This window comes from Pecten maximus, chromosome 11 (assembly GCF_902652985.1).
Source record: "Pecten maximus chromosome 11, xPecMax1.1, whole genome shotgun sequence".
Lineage (NCBI taxonomy): Eukaryota > Metazoa > Mollusca > Bivalvia > Pectinida > Pectinidae > Pecten > Pecten maximus.
The window spans coordinates 3526459-3543013 of record NC_047025.1 but is presented as its reverse complement, the minus strand read 5'-3'; the positions used below and the strand labels follow the sequence as shown (position 1 = coordinate 3543013).

General features: G+C 34.6%; 2 protein-coding genes across 3 annotated transcripts; one reads left to right on the top strand and one right to left on the bottom strand.

Annotated features, from left to right (window-relative positions):
* Positions 1 to 4725: 4725 nt before the first annotated feature.
* On the bottom strand, positions 4726 to 11472 carry LOC117337416 (testis-specific chromodomain protein Y 2-like). Of its 2 annotated transcripts, none has more exons than XM_033898393.1 (5): positions 11422 to 11472; positions 9952 to 10104; positions 8927 to 9184; positions 8249 to 8487; positions 4726 to 7315 (listed from the first exon to the last, which is right to left on the bottom strand). In XM_033898393.1, the coding sequence occupies exons 1-5, from the start codon at positions 11455 to 11457 to the stop codon at positions 7207 to 7209; spliced, it is 795 nt and encodes a 264-aa protein (XP_033754284.1). In that variant the 5' UTR covers positions 11458 to 11472; the 3' UTR covers positions 4726 to 7206. The 2 variants fall into 2 exon arrangements, with proteins under 2 accessions (XP_033754284.1, XP_033754285.1); XM_033898394.1 differs by having other exon boundaries at positions 8945 to 9184.
* Positions 11473 to 11649: 177 nt separating this feature from the next.
* Positions 11650 to 16130, top strand: LOC117337373 (cytochrome b-c1 complex subunit Rieske, mitochondrial-like). Its single transcript, XM_033898341.1, has 4 exons — positions 11650 to 11897; positions 13776 to 13919; positions 15254 to 15556; positions 15800 to 16130. Exons 1-4 carry the CDS (start codon positions 11699 to 11701, stop codon positions 15964 to 15966), a joined length of 813 nt encoding a protein of 270 aa, XP_033754232.1. The 5' UTR covers positions 11650 to 11698; the 3' UTR covers positions 15967 to 16130.
* The last annotated feature ends 425 nt before the right edge of the window (positions 16131 to 16555 follow it).

Below are 16555 nucleotides of genomic sequence, written 5' to 3'. Positions count from 1 at the left end.
ATATAGGTTCAATTCAATTAGAGATAGGCACAATTAAATTAAAAATAGGTTCAATTTAATTGAAGATATGTACAATTCTATTAGAGATTGGTTTAAATAAGACTAATTGAACCTATCTTCAATTCATTGAACCTATCTTCAATTCATTGAACCTATCTTCAAATAATTGAAGATAGGTTCAATTAATTTGGCGTTCCATTTATTTGTCTGCCAAAATTTGGAAACTGGACGTGAAGTAATTAATTTTCGGCAAGAAAAATCCAGAAAACCGTCCGACATATATGCCGAAAGGCGTGTATATATATAGTGATCAAGTGTTCAATATAATTAAGCACAGCTTATATACAATGGTATGGCAAGCCAAATATGAAACAAAAAATATCTTTTTAAAAAGATAAACGGCATAGTTTTAATGCTTGTGGTTATAATGTAAAACTGCTGGTGAAATGAAGTTAACGATCTAACGCGTTTCAACACGGATAACAAAAATATATCAGTTTGAATCATTTTTGGTGATACTAAGACTGCATTTGAATCAGGAATATGTAATTATTTATTATTGTGTCATTTGAAAAGATTCATGCACTTATTCAGCTTGCATTCAATCTTATCTTTGTGCATATCTGCATTTTGCATTTACCGCTACATTGACCAATCACATACTTCATCTTGACCAGTAACGCTACCTGTCGCGTCATATCCGGGGCCAAAAGAATATTATACGGCTATGCCGAAAAAAGTTTCTAGTTATGGATATCCATAGTTCGACTCATTTGTGGATATCCAGAATTAATTTTTCCGTAAATCATTTCTTTTCATTCATAAACTAAATATGGTTAAAATCAAGTTGAACATGAATGTCAAGAAATACGTACATGTATGTTGTAAATATCCATAAATCGAGTTATGGATATTATAATTAATTATGGATGACTAGAAGAATTATTTATGGATATCCATGAATATAGTGACTAGTTTTCCACCTGTCATACAATAGGTCCTTAAACTACACACGTACCATCCAGATGTTGAAAAGAACAGGGTGTCTGTCAAGGATAAAAGAGGAAAGAAAGAGAGAAAACAGAAATTGAGATAACCATTATTACAAAGAAAGAAAGAAAGAAAGAAAGGATAGAGAATTTGTTTTTAAATCGGAACTTAAAAAAATAAGATTCAAGAGAAAAAATGACATTAGTGTTTACGGAGACGGAACATATTATATAGCATGTCCTCTGGTGTAGAGATGATAATGGTGACGATGTCAGTACTGTTTTTATATTCGTTTCCAATTTTGAAGCATTCTTCCATTTTTGCGTTGACTTATTTACTGTTTTATTTCACGAATTAATTGATAAGTTGCTATTTGATAATGTCATGTGTACATATATATATAACATTCTACCATGTTTGCTATGCAACGCTAGTTTTGATTGGTTTAAAATCATGTATTATTTTCCAATAACCCACGCTCGTGACAATAATACACGCTCGTGAGTCACAGCTGTTACAATTTTATATACCTAATATTCACCCGTTTTATAAAAGGTTACTATAGCCGAGTGGGCTAATGGGTTAGTCTTTCAATAATTTTTTATCACGACGCGAGTTCGAATCCTACGGAGGCCCCCCTTTTTCTTTTTCTTTTTTTTTTTATCCATTTTTTTTTAAATATTCAAAATCAATGCCATATGATAGATGCTCTTGATCGTAGTACTGTATTGCCTGTATATTTCATCAACAAATAATGCAATACTCAAGAAATAAATTACAAGGTTTTCTCGGGGTTTCCTTGCTGTTTTACTATTAGAAAGAGGTCGATCTCAGAACTAAACAGTACATGGTAGAATAGAAATAATCAACTTTGACTCGTGTATTGTTGCAGGATATAGAACGAGGACGAGGATATTTTGCAGTTTTAATTAATAACTCAGGCCTGCGGCCTTCGTTATTAATTAAGTGCAAAATATACTCGTCCTCGTTGTATATCCTGCAACAATACACGAATCATCGTTAATTATTTCTTAAATAGAGAGAGTATGGAATAGGTATCATTTTGAAGACAATGGCTAAAGTTTGTCGATTTCAACAGGTAGTGTGTAGAAGCAATGGAATCAAAAGGTGATGTTTATGTAAAATAACAATAACGTAAAGAATTGATTCTTTTTTCATTTCAAATATGGAGGGGGGGGGGGGGGGGGGGGGGGGGGGGGGGGGTGTAATATTTCACTCATTTCTTCTGTCAAACATCTTTCTTTTCTCAGCCTCCCTTACAGTTTTCAGTCGTTTCCATTATCACTTTCTCTCTATAGAATACCTACATGTACACTTTATACCCGTAGTAAGACACCTTGAAAACTCACGATCGAAACAATATCCTGCTGCCTTAGCATTTGCAAATCTAAAACAAAGAATGCACGACAACAAATTGCGAGGTAAAACGATCTTGTGTGTTCTATGTAATCTGAAAACTCTGCATTTTTGGAAGTTTTTGTGGACATAAACACCTTTAAAAATAATCAAAACAGATATCGTTTTATTAGCTCCATTTTAAAACCAATTGGTCTTGGGCTGCTCCGAGATCCCCGCTTTATTTTCTTTAATGTTCCAGAAATGGCCCAGAAACTCCCAGAATTGTATGACAATACGTACACCATTTTGTCGAGAGCTTCTATCTTGGGACCTGGGCGGCCCCCAGACCCCCGCCTTGTTTCCTTTGTTACGTTCATCTTTATTTTAGTTTATCATGAGGGAGAAAACAATCAGATTAAAAAAATGAAAATAAAACACAAAAAACACACTGAAAATATAGATTATACATATACATGTATACCATATATCACTTTCTCAGAATGCAGGATTTTGCACCATTTCTTGGATAGCTTCTGCGGGCCCCAGACCCCTCGCCTGAATTATTTGTCTCTTGCCCCCCTAACATAGAATCCTGGATCCGCCCCTGCCTCTAGTCTAGGAACTTAACATCCAAAGTTAAAATCCAGTGTCCTTGACACTAAAAAATAATGTCATGATCAGGACCATAAATTCCAGACGCAAAAAATAGGAAAATAATATGTTAACACATAAATATATATATTATTTACCTTACTTATGTGTCAGGAACCTATGGCCCAGAACAACCTCACTCGGGAAACCAGTTAATTAAACACACCCTGTGTTTACGTATACCTTAGGTATGTATGCGGTACAAAGATACAGTATAATCGATTCCAATGTTGTATCGGTGCATAAATAGACATGAAATGATGTTACAAATTAAAATTAGACAATTCCATGATAACTTTAGTTCCTGACCCCATGTACCTGTGCGTTACTCCACACACTATACATATATGCAAGTCTAGATGGACTTTCTTCCATAGTCATCTTGCATAAGCAAACTCGATTTAACATGACGTATTAGAAGAAAGACTTTGTTACATTTATCAAATGTTATGTATGACTGGACTTGTATTGGTCACCTGTTCTGCAGATTATGTGGTGTAGTCTTAGTTGAGAGATCAAATTATTTTTAGTTCATGGATGAAGAACTCAAAGTCATTATATTTCTTCTGCTTCTCGATGATGGTTATGTGTATGGTAATATTGGGCATTTAGTATTCAGGAACAAATGTTTGAAAATTTTAACACATTGGACTTTTAAAAAGTAGGCCAAGGTAATCCATATGGGCAAACCAAATTTCCTTTCATTTCAGCACTGTTACCGACCTAAAATTCTGAACTTGTGCCACTTGCATTGGTTATAAGATGCTTACACATGGAGCTTAGTCTGCTGTGACATTGAAAGTAGCTGAATGTCGTTCATTTGAACCGACTTGGTAGTCATAGTAACCAGTATGGTAATTATACTGCATGGCTATATTTAGAAGCCATTGGCAGCTCTTCATCCCATTATGATACTAGCCCAATAACCTTTGACCTCTTGGTGAACGAGAAGTTGTTTCAAAATTTAACATTTGATCCCCGACATTGAAAGTATGCTAGGATATTCATTTGAACAAGCTTGGTCAGCATGCTACTGGCCCCGACACTTGTACCGAAAATGGAAATTTGTTTTAAATGTCAACTTAATATTGTAAGATAAACAATACACATCTCGTCATCTTGGCTTTTTGTATTTTATTGTGTGCTATGTTAGTATTATATGTACATAACACTTCGATCACGTTTTAATTTATTCTTTAACAAATTAAAGCTTGTGAGAATTACTAGTCCATTATTAAACTATTATTTTAGTAATAATATGAAACCGTGATACATCTATATATTTAAATTTGTTACAATTTATGCATGTTCTGTGGTCATGTTGATTTTACTTGTTTGTCGCAAGAATAGCACTACAGTGCTAATGTCGTCTTGTTTTATAATATGCGACTTTAAATAAGATTTCTCTTGACTCTCAAGTCTCGCACCAAAATAAACCTTGTATCATAACATACTAGCCATACATTCTCTATATAAGATATTCCTCTCCTACAATCTGTATATAAGAATTATAAGATATCTTTCTCCTTCAATCTGTATACAATATTACAATTTCAAGGTGTTCAGCATCTGTAATTACGGTAATATTTCATGTCACAGCTGGTGTCTCAACCTGCTTTCTGCATTTTTCTAGAGCTGAAGACCATCCTAGCATCCAAAGTCAGATCACAGCATACAGAAACAAAATAAAACTATACAAATTTTTTCAAACAAAATAAAACTATACAAATTTTTTCAGTCTGTATTTTATTGCGAAGTTTCTTTTAAAACATTTGCTGTAAAATTGCTTTCCAATCTTTAGGGAAAATGGTAAAAATATATATCGTACAAGGTACATTTCAATGACAAACAGATGACAATGACATAACAGTAGAACATGATTTTCCTGAAGCGAAACCTACAATGTTTCATCCCGATCCTTACAAAATTTGGAATGGTTGAACGAGTGTCACACAAAGACTAGTCATGGATCAATGAATATGATAATTTCAATATCAAATATTCTGTAAATAAAGGATCTCAAACAGGTTTTGTAATAGTTTCTATAATATTCCAACAAATCATCTAAAAACCAAAATTAAAAAAAATAAATTTTGTCTCCACAAATTTGTGGCCATTACAATGCTGCCTATCGGATAACAATCGGGGTAAACTGTAAAAGCATCATATCGCAGCTTATCATAGAAAATCAAACAGGTAAATCGTTGTCTACAATCAAAAACTAGACATTAAACGTCTGTACTTTCAATATTTTGTATTTTCCCCATCACATTCACTATTTTAAAGCACAGTGCACGCTAACCACTTTGAATGTGAGGAGAGTTCTAATTCTGAACTAAGATCTGAACAATAAAATATTATGAAATGAAAAAAGAAAAACTTCTTATGAATTTCAACAATTCATCAAGCAAATCTGGGATGCATAAAAAAACCTATTTAGATTCTAACAGGAAAATTGTTTGGAGCCAAAACCATTTCCACTTACAATGTCACCACCAGCCATGAGAAATTTCTAGGAAAGCCAATGCTTTAATCACTGGTAATTATGAAAGCCAATTTGAACTACACACCGATATTAAAACTACATCCCGGCTTAAGTTAAAATTCAATATTGAAGCTGCCATTTTTAATTACCAGTATGAACAAGTTTAAAGAAGAAAAACGCTAATGCAACATCAATTTGATATTTCACAGCTTAAATCATCAATATACTTGTAAGCTACACGAATAGGAAAAAACAATTGTTTCTGGAAAGAACAATGATATAACGTTTTTTCCCCACTTCAGTAATGAAATCATTTCACGTGTACAAAGCTATAAATCGGTGGGGGCCTACACAAATGAGATTAAATGGTTACACATAGTCTAACGCTAACGATAGCACAAAGAGATGATGCTGAGTAATAGTTGTAAAAAATGATTTCATAGTAAAACACGTCAATATCTTCATATGCTGCAATTTTCACATGGACACTTAGAATGAATATTGAATTCTTCCATTTATAAGTAAAAAGATAGGTGACTAGAGACTTTGTGTACATTTGATTGGACTTGGCAACAGAATTTGAAAGCTGCATCTACAGGAGAAGAATTTCCACTTTCATGATCAGTGTCTACAAAAGCGATAGCCTAAAGCAGTTTGGAGGTATGTGTTATACCCGTTTAATAGAGATTAGAGAATATGTCAATTTTTTCAACACAACCACACCAGGACTGTAGAAAAGCTCTAATCAAGAAATAATCTTGGTAATATATCTATTTGTTTTGTTTAGACAACACCACTGATTTCATTCGGTCAGTGATAAAAAAAATTGTCCTTTGGTCCCTATATATCTTCCTGCATTTCTCAGCCACGCTAGATCAGAACACATTACATTGAGTTGATTCATAGTTCATTTATCAACCTTAATCCGTAATCATATTAAACCAAAATCTGCTTATTACATCACGTTCATTTTATAATGCACCATCAACTGTATATATTTTTTTTTTTATTTATTACAGATTACTCCTTCAGACTTATTGACATGTGAAATTGCAATCCTTGTATACCTACTACCTATGTTTCAGATACAAATTTAGGAAAAGAATCTTTAAGCATTTGTTTTACCATTTAGAGATGTATTATATACAATGGACCAGCCAGTCAGCAGCTGATTGTGGAGAATATTGTAAGCTATCTCCTTGGAGCCTAGTCCCTGAATTTATCACCAACTTACAACCATGAAGTTACACCATCAACATATAAGTCACAAAGCACAATGTACCAGTCATAAAACAAAACATTTTACAAACAAATTTATAGGGATGACATTCACATTAACAAATTTAAATTTAGCACATGGCACAAAAAAGGAAAGAGAAAAAAAAAAGGATTTTTTTTAAAAAACTGATAACTTTACCGGTATATTTCAGAACTTTTGTAAGAGGATAAAGTAGCTCTACCTAATACTTGTCAGTAAACAATACATTTGATTAAAATAACAACATAAGGTTAAAAATACTAGGTATGTTGGATAATAATGTGTATGGTTAGCTTGTGCATTACATATTCTGTCACGACAACTTTATACAATGCTTGGTCTCTCTCCATGGCACTTGGGCATGGCCACATTAAGTTGGAGGAGAGAAATGCTGCCTATTGCATTCATTCTGTACAATTCCTGGTGAGGAGGGATAATGGCAGAAAACTGTCAGTGGGGGTTTTCAAACGCTTTTTGCTTGGCTAACCTTCTCGTCTCCCGGTCGTAAACGATCAAGTTGTGCAGTGATTGCAGCACACCATGCGGCTAGACTGTTCCACACAGCCTCAAAGCTGAAACATCAATATATCGGGTAAAATTAGCTGGCAAAAAGGTTAGTTTTTAGTCATTGCGGTGGAAGAGGTTCCCCAACAATTGATAATTGTTTATAATAATTATCTACCTTGAATTAATTAATTTTCAAATTTAGAAAAGATACAAGCTTTAGGCTAGGGGGTGTTTATCCTTAATTTGAAAATTAATTAACGAGAGTTAAATAAACATGATAAACAACCATCACGAGTCGGGGAACTTGTTTATCCCATAACTTCTTTACTTACTAATATAAGCTTGAGTTCAAATTCTCCCAACGTAGCAACTAAATTCTGTGAAAGAAATCACTATGCGACAAAATATAGTTCAAAATGAAGAAAATTTTATTATCAATTTTAGATGCACAATTCTCATCGATTACTTTACTTGTAAATAATTTAACTTAACAAAATGTAGTTTTAGTTTGATAATCCTTGTGTCTGTGTTCTATCTACAGATCACTTGTTTAAGTGACAACGGTCAAATATTCAAAGATGACACTACTGTGAATTAAATGGTTGTCCTGAGATTTATTCATTCAAGATACGATGATCGATGTATTTCAACAAATATTTTGGGAACTGAGCTAGAGCTCTGAGGAATGTACGTATTTAACTGGAAGATTATCATGTGCACACGCCATATCAGTTTACAAGCATAGTTATGGGATAAATCTAGTTTGCATTGTGCTAAATTTCCATAACATGTTTTATAAAAATTGGCCGAAACTGCAGTTTTATCAGAACAAACTTGATTAAATGTAGGCAGCATTTACAAACAAGCGTAATTTGAAGAATAAAATGAAATAAGTCCCATACTGCAGGCCATAGTCATCACAATGAAAAAAGAATGGCAAGTAAATAGATATCAAGGCCACAATTCTTCAAATTGGCAAAAAACAAAATCTCACTTACTCCACATATTTTTCCAGCAGAAAACATAGTGTGATGATGGTTATACAGGAGAATATGATCATAACAGGGACGTCAGACGTGTTCAGTCGGACGAACTCAGGAAGCTGAGGCTGCCATGCTGGTTTACGATCACTTGTGGACTTTGTCTGCAAGGATTTTGATGTCCAGGTTTCTTTTACTACTGTCGTTTTGACATCCTCATCGACACTGTTTAGAGGTTTCAGGTCTTCCACCACTTTCTGTAATAAGAATTTCACACATCATTAACTCTGACTTTAATCACGGTAAGAAGTGACTCGTCTGTAAAGCACAAATCTCAAAACCACAAAGAAGACCGGTAAGCTTAAGGCCATGATCCCTAAAATATTGCTTGTTTCCCCTTCTCTGACTAGGTAGGCCAAATCTTCCTTTCTTACCTAAACATGTTTTTCACACACACACACACACACACACATATATATATATATATACAAGTTTACAAGACATAGACAATATATTAAACTTTATATTCAATTAAATAACTTGGAAGTGTGTAACAACTGTATTTATATAATTCCTTTAAAAAAAAAAGAAGTATCTGCATGTTTCATGCATTGTTATTTTAATATTGTAATTCTATATATAGTTAAGCCCAAGTTTGAAAAAAAAAAAAACACCAAAAAAAACAACTGAACATACAGTGGTTGTAGAACTTGAAGTGGTTGTAGAACTTGAAGTGGTTGTTTCCTGTACAACACTAGCACCTGCAGTCGACCTCCTTGTCTGCCTTACGCTCACAGTTGTTTCCTTGGCTGGAGTGGCAACCTTTTTCCTTGAAGGAGATTTCCGGCTCTTTGATGATGTTCTTGCTCTTGATCGTGACCTGGATCTTGACCTCGACCGTGATGAAGATCGTGACCTTGAAGTTCTCTTTTTTGTTGTTTTTTTAGCAGGTGTCTACAAACAAGTTTGAAAACATTTAATGACCAGCCCAATATCTTTACTGTACAAGGGTAAATTCCCTCTGTGGAGTAGTTTTCCCCTGGCATTAAATTAAAAATCCCCCTACAAGCTAGTAAAACATCCCAAAATGACTGGTTCATTTCCACATCCCATGAAAAATTGTTCTAATTTCATCAATGATGTTGCCAATAATCCTAATAAATAAATACTTTGGCCCGACAAATTCATTTGTTGAAACCAAATCACCTATCATTTATTACATACTATAAATACATGGAAGCCAAATAGCCATACTAAACTGTAGGAAGTCATCTTTCAAAGCCTATATATTCCACTGACTTGGGGATGGACCCCATTCATGTTGTAGTGCACTTGACCTGCCAGGAACCTGTACATGAGGCCTTTTAAAACCCCTGTTACCCCCCCCCCCCCCCCCCCCCCCCCCCCAACATCTGATCTTAAGTCATCTGGAAGAGATCTATGCAGGATTTGTCTTCCCTTAAAATGTTTTTTTCATCCATATTTCAGGAAAGAAAATGTTATTGGCAAGAATCTCTATGCAACCTAAATCAAATCTGATAAAAAGATAAACAATAAATTTCCTGAATACACCTACCCTGAATTTTTCTGATTTTTAATCCCCCCTCCCTTGGCATTTTACATATACTTTAAGTTTATTGAAGAAACAAGTTTTTTTCACTATAATTTGTAAATGATTGTGCTATGACATGCCATTATACACACAAAATCATGCAACATACCAAGCTTGATTTCACGAAATCTTGAATAAGTGTGGCACAATTACTCAATTTATTCTCTTGTTCCCAAGAATCTTCCTGCGGTCCAAAGCCACTCCATCGTACCAGATATTCTGTTATGCCTCGTCTGCGCCTCTGTTGCAAGACCTTTACAACCTATGAAAATAAGAAAAGCATATATACTGAATCACAGTAATGTAAGATAAAGGCTCAACTCACCAATCAAGACTATGTTTTTTTTTATCATTCTTAGATTAATTAAGAGTAATCTAGCTAGAATGGAGCACCCCATTGTATTGGTGACAATATAATTGTGGCAAAAAAAGCTATCACAATATATATTATATGTGATAGTAAGATTACTATCACATTAGTCCAGAAGCTATTTTGATACTATCACAATAGTTATTTTACCTTAGCTTTGAACGGTTTTCACTTTTTTAGTTCTTCATGTACAGAAAATGAAAACAGGTCGAGAACATATCGCGGCATTAAATGCATTTTACCAATAATTCAGTTCTTGGAAATAAGGAACAGAATTTGGATTTCATGAAGGAACAGCTATATATGCCATGAATGTTTTTGCCTTTTTATTTGGGACAATTTCAAAATGGTTGCTTTAATATTATATGCTATCATGTTGTTGTTTTAATGATCTTGGTTTCAAGTTGCTTTTTTTTTGTTAGAAAAAAATATCAACAATTGACGGTTGAATGAGATATTGTATATATGAAGATTATATTATATATATTTACTTGGAAATATATATACTACCAACGTATTACTATTGAGAACAAAACTTTCATAATATTTGTGAGTAAATGTTTGGAGAAAATCAATGAAGTCTAGATCTGCAGAGCAAAGACATCAGAAATCTATTTAAAATAACAGTGACCTCAAGTGTAGGTGAAACCCAAACTTAAGAAGAGATGATGTCAGTTGTAAGTGTATGAAGCTTAGTTTTTTATGACAATTGGCAAGGATCATTGTCCGATTGTCGACATTTTGAGAGGGGATAATATTTTCGCTCCTGCCGACAGTGCCTAGTACAGACGACAGATATTAACTGTCAACTCTTCAAAGGGAGCTAATTCGTGAATGTTTTGTAGTCATGCTGTCTATATAGTGACCTCCCTTGTTTGTGGTCTTAGATTCGGTTCGCCTTTTTAAAACAATTTCGGTGCTCCTGTATCTTTACGCCTGTCTATCAAAAATCATGTCTGATTTAAACAAAACTTGATGCATTGTGAGGAATGATCTTCTATTTTGTTGAGAACAACAGGCACAATGTGGCAATCGCCGGTTACATGGCGATTGGCGGTTCAAATTATTTCATTAATTTCTCCATAACCGAAGCAGTGGATGCATATGTGTATTTCTGTTAAAATAAAGTGAAACATTTCTTGTATGCAGAACATCTTATACGAACAGCAACTGCTTATTAACACATAAAATAAACATTTGAAATCATACCTCGTACTCTGACCCTGATTCGGTATCCGAAGCCATTTTGAATAAAAGCACGCTCCCATGATGCACTGCGAGTAATACCGCATTGTCGTAATCCTTAACTTATTACAATTTTAACTGATTTAGTAAACTCTTCCATTTCATATTGTAGAAATACTAATAAAAGTTTGTTTTTTCAATATCACATATATTTATTAATACTAAAAACGAAATGATTAACTGATTCACACGACATCCGCAAAGCGTCTTTCACCTTCCGTCCCCGAGAAGGACATCAAACATGTTGGCGATTCCTAAAAACCAATTCGCCTCGGCTGTAAAACAGGTTTCGAGCTTATGTTTGAAACCGACGGCTGTTACAACCGTTGTTCATCATGAACCGCAAGCAATTGTGAAGAAAACGGAATCCGTTTCAAGTTCAGTAGGAACATTGTCTATGGCGAAAAACCTGCAATGGGCGACGAAAAGCATTACCGGCGGTAAGTGACGAATTTGTAGGTATGGAATTGTATTTTATGTAAGTATCAAGTGTGATACGAAAAAGAGGAATATGTGAATTAGAAGTTTCCAAATTTGAACAACGCGGAGGCTGGAGGACTTAATTATTCAGTAAATGAAAATGCACTGTTACTTTTGACAGGCGCCGTGTCGCAGATTCGCCAATGCGATCAGGCGGACTAAGACCTCTTATACGTATAGGAGTATGTTGAGTACAAAGTTGAAAGACCGTTCTTCAAAGCGTATTTAGTGTTTTTTCTTTTACCATAGCTTTTATTTTCTTAAATCAGCAGTTTCGTGCATTTTTATCATACCATCTCGGCATCTAATTAATTTTTTTATCAGACAGATCAAAGGACGTAAAAGTGTCTGAAAATCCGTTAAATAATAACGAAATAAAAAGATAGTGCACACATTACATATGTAAGAGGTAATTCAACCAAAGCACAAATAAGTTTTATGTAAGAAAATTGATTTACAGTACAATTATTAATTAAAATGACCACTTTGATAAGAAGATTTGGACCAAGTAGAAATTGAGTCTATAATTCCTCAGATTGGGAATCTGCACATGTAGAAAGTGTCAGATCGGTTGATTGTTTGGACTCAGTTGAAGGCCGCCTTAAACAAAAACAATCACTGACTGTTTTCAACCGATGTAACGTACACATAGTGTCATATTAGTAATGATATTACCAGTGTTGAATTAAATTATGTTATTCCATTCAAAGTTTGTATATAATAATATGCATGAATAATTCACAATGGCATCTTTTTTATAATATATCTTTTATTAAATTTTTTTGTCTTCAACAACGATATAAAAGCAGAATCTCTACGATCCGGAAATCTCTACAAACCGACTTTAATATGTGGTCCGAAAGGTGTCCAGTTTAGACAGAGTCCACTGTAAATTGACCAGCTTTGGTTTGGCTGTAGAATTATAATCTTCAAAATACAAGGTTGGAAAAGGCATAATACTTACAGTCTAAAAAGTGGGAAGCTGTCTGGGCTTTTTCTCATCGGTTTGGAAAGGGTCCGTTTTGTCTAATTTTGGGAAGAAAATTGGTGAATTGGGGAAGATTTTTTCAGGAGTAAACTGCAAATTTTGGGAATTGGCTTTAAAATGAAACAATTTCAATTGGGAATGGGGCCCATTAATATAACGACCCCAAAAAAGCCCCGGGAAGAATAGCTGCCACAACATAGTTCTGGATGACTGACAGGTGATTTCTGATAGATGGTCTACACTGGAGCGTAGTGTAGGCAGGGTACAAGGTACATGTATATGAATACATATATATCTCTTCTAGGCAAAGACTGGAATTTCACTATAAGGTTCCTTGATTTTTTTGAAATGGCATTGCTTTTATATTGTATGTAAATATTATAATAATTTGGATAAATTTGAAATTGGTCTATACAGCTATCAAGGATACTTTCGTTGAAATGAGAGCCTTGTTCGTTTCGTGTTCATAATCACTAGATGAAAATATGAAGCAGGGCATCCGATTGACCCTTAATTTTTAGGAATTTCAGACGTCAAATTCACTATTTCTCAGAAATCTGAAAGGTCAAATAGACATATATGTCCTTTCACTTCAAAGAGTCATATCTCATTTTGGGGAGTCAAAAACATACACTCTACTGGATGCCCTGATCATATAAATGGAATGAATGCTAGAAATAAGACAGGAATGGACATTGGACAGCAGTGAGTGTAATTCTGTAAATGAAAATAAAATATTATACTATAGATGTACTACAGCAGTGAGTGTAATTCTGTAAATGAAAATAAAATATTATAAATGTACTACATGTTATTTATTTGTTTACAGTATTGTAATTATTGTTTACAGGTACAGTACCAATCAGGATGGCTCACACAGACATGGGCTCACCCGACTTTGGATCGTACAGACGTGATAGTACGACTAGTCCCATTGTTTCATCGAAGGACTCAAGAGATTCAAGGAAGATGTTCACCTATGTGACAACAGCAGGTATTTCATTTTGTAATGGTTTTGTCATTGAAGTGAAAGAAATGTTATTTTGAGATATCATATCGGTAAAGAAATCACAGTTAAGGTTAGTCAGTTTCTTTATCTTGTTAAGATTTGTTCTTAGGACATCATTGTAAGCTTTTCAGCTTCTTAGAATCAATGGTGTAAAAATGGAAGTGTGGTTGTTTTGCGTAGATCTGTATTGTATTTGTCGTGATTCCATTTAAGACAACTTGGTGTAGTAACAAAATCAGCTGTCTGTAATGTAATGGAACTTCATTATTTAGTATTAAAGGGCAGACAGGGTTCGACACTAACACTAGTCCGTTAGTCCAAGACTAGTAAAAATTCTGAAGGACTAGTAAATATGCTCTGTTTATTAGTCCTGTGGACTAGTTGAGTTTTTTATTTTGTTTTTTTTTTGTATTCTAATCTATAACTTATATTATACTCAAGAAGAGAAAATTGTACAAAGTTTTCACTCAGGATACACCAAAACTCATATTAGAGCATTTAGATATCAATTTTTTACTGGGAGAGACCCCCCATACCCCCGTCCCCCCTTCTGCACATGCCCGCCGACCCATCACTTCGCGATTTGTTGTTCGTCACTTAGTGTTTCAGCTGACGCTGAAGCCCTCAGGACTAGTCACAATACCACAGGACTAGTACCTAAAAATTTTACTAGTCCTTTGGACTAATATATTGAAAAAGTTAGTTTCTAACCCTGGCAGATCATCGTTGGCTAACTGGAGATAAGAACACATCCGAAGGTGGACTAATTTAATCACTTTATATCTGTGACCTCTCATCTGTCCGTAAAACTTATAGCTATTTCTTGACCGGTATTGCAGTGAAACAATATTTCTGCAACTTGATATGTAGGTGCCCCTTGGTCCGTAAGCTAGCTGTGCCCATAAAATTTGAGACAAATTGGGAAAATGAAATGGCTGGATTTTGACAGTTGAAGTTTGTCACTATTTCTTTAGAAGTACTGGGAGGATAATCAGGTTTTTTTGGTCAATGAATAGTTTTTCCAGCATCTGAATCCAATATCTAGTAAGTTTTATTTCACCTTTGCTCAAGAAGATAGGAAATTTGTGCACGTTTCTTTTCACGTCTCAAAGGCTTTTCAAGCGTAATGAATTAAAAAATGTGGAATGTGTCGGTGGAGACATTAAAAACCCTAATTATGTAGAAAATTAATCCTAATGACTTTTTTTATTTTGAAAATTTAAAACATATTAAGATGATTTTTAGAAAATATTTGAATGAAATATTGTGATTATGATCAAGTGAATACACATTTTAAATTTGATTTGCCTTACTTACAGTTGGCACTGTTGGAACCGTATATATAGCCAAGCATATGGTCAGATCACTGGTAGGATACGTTGCACCAGCTAAAGATACAATTGCCATGGCAACCGTTGAAGTGAACCTCGCAGAAATTCCTGAGGGCAAGAGCACTACTGTGAAGTGGCGCTCCAAGCCAATCTTTGTACGCCACCGAACACCAGCAGAATCGGAGGCAGAAAGGAGTGTCAACTTGGCCGAACTTCGCGATCCACAACATGATGCAGACCGAACACAAAAGGAGGACTGGCTTGTTGTCATTGGGATTTGCACACATTTAGGTAGACATCTTTTTATAATCATTTGCCTTGTTAAAAATTACCAATTGAAAACCAACATTAACAAAAACAAAGTGAAAATTCAGATAAAGCATTTATATGGCAGTTTATTTAAAGTTGAGATAGTGAGAAAGTTGAAACGACTATAAGGGAAAAAAAATTGAATGAAAGGTGAACTTTTTATGTTCTTATTAATCAAGTTTAACTTGTATACATGTATAACACAAATATCTCTGTCTTTATCAGGATGTATTCCGGTAGCCAATTCAGGAAGTTATGGCGGATACTACTGTCCGTGCCATGGATCACATTACGACGTTTCGGGAAGAATCCGTAAAGGACCAGCACCCCTCAATCTAGAAGTGCCCCAACACAGTTTCAGCGAGGACAACATGCTTGTTATTGGAAAATGATTAACAATCTAGTTTATTTTATGAATTTTGTGAACTTTACTTTGTGTTATGTGGGTTTGGACATAGACTCTTGTGCAGTACTAAACTGTTCACTGTAAATGTACATATATCATCAATGATGTACAGACAACAACTTCAAGAATTAAAGTTTATAATTTAATAAATGGTTTCTGTTTGCTTAATTACAAAGTCTGATTGTTAGCTCACCTGGTCCAAAGGACCTTCTGTTTGCTAAATTACAAAGTCTGATTGTTAGCTCACCTGGTCCAAAGGACCTTCTGTTTGCTAAATTACAAAGTCTGATTGTTACCTCACCTGGTCCAAAGGACCAAGGTAACCTTATGCCATGGCGTCTGTCCATATGTCAACAACTTTTTTTAACCGATGATAAGAATTTTATAAAATTTGACGAGAAGCATACATGCCTAGGTTGTTGTGATCGAGAACTGTACAAACGGTGGGACTGACCCCTAGGGAGGCTAAGGGGTGGGGCCAAAAAAAGCCAATTTGGCGATATTGCTTTATACAACTTCTTCACTAGAACTATATGCACTGGATATCATTCATATTTGACTGGAAAGATCCCTAG

Bases quoted from the DNA above. Each gene is read 5' to 3' on its own strand.
- LOC117337373 (XM_033898341.1), top strand. From the start codon at position 11,699: ATGTTGGCGATTCCTAAAAACCAATTCGCCTCGGCTGTAAAACAGGTT. The intron at 13,920-15,253 runs GTATTTCATTTT...CCTTACTTACAG, and splicing joins CACCTATGTGACAACAGCAG to TTGGCACTGTTGGAACCGTA. The intron at 15,557-15,799 runs GTAGACATCTTT...TGTCTTTATCAG, and splicing joins TGGGATTTGCACACATTTAG to GATGTATTCCGGTAGCCAAT.
- LOC117337416 (XM_033898393.1), bottom strand. From the start codon at position 11,457: ATGGCTTCGGATACCGAATCAGGGTCAGAGTACGAG. The intron at 10,105-11,421 runs GTATGATTTCAA...TTATTTTCATAG, and splicing joins AATCAGGGTCAGAGTACGAG to GTTGTAAAGGTCTTGCAACA. The intron at 9,185-9,951 runs GTATGTTGCATG...ACTTGTTTGTAG, and splicing joins ATTTCGTGAAATCAAGCTTG to ACACCTGCTAAAAAAACAAC.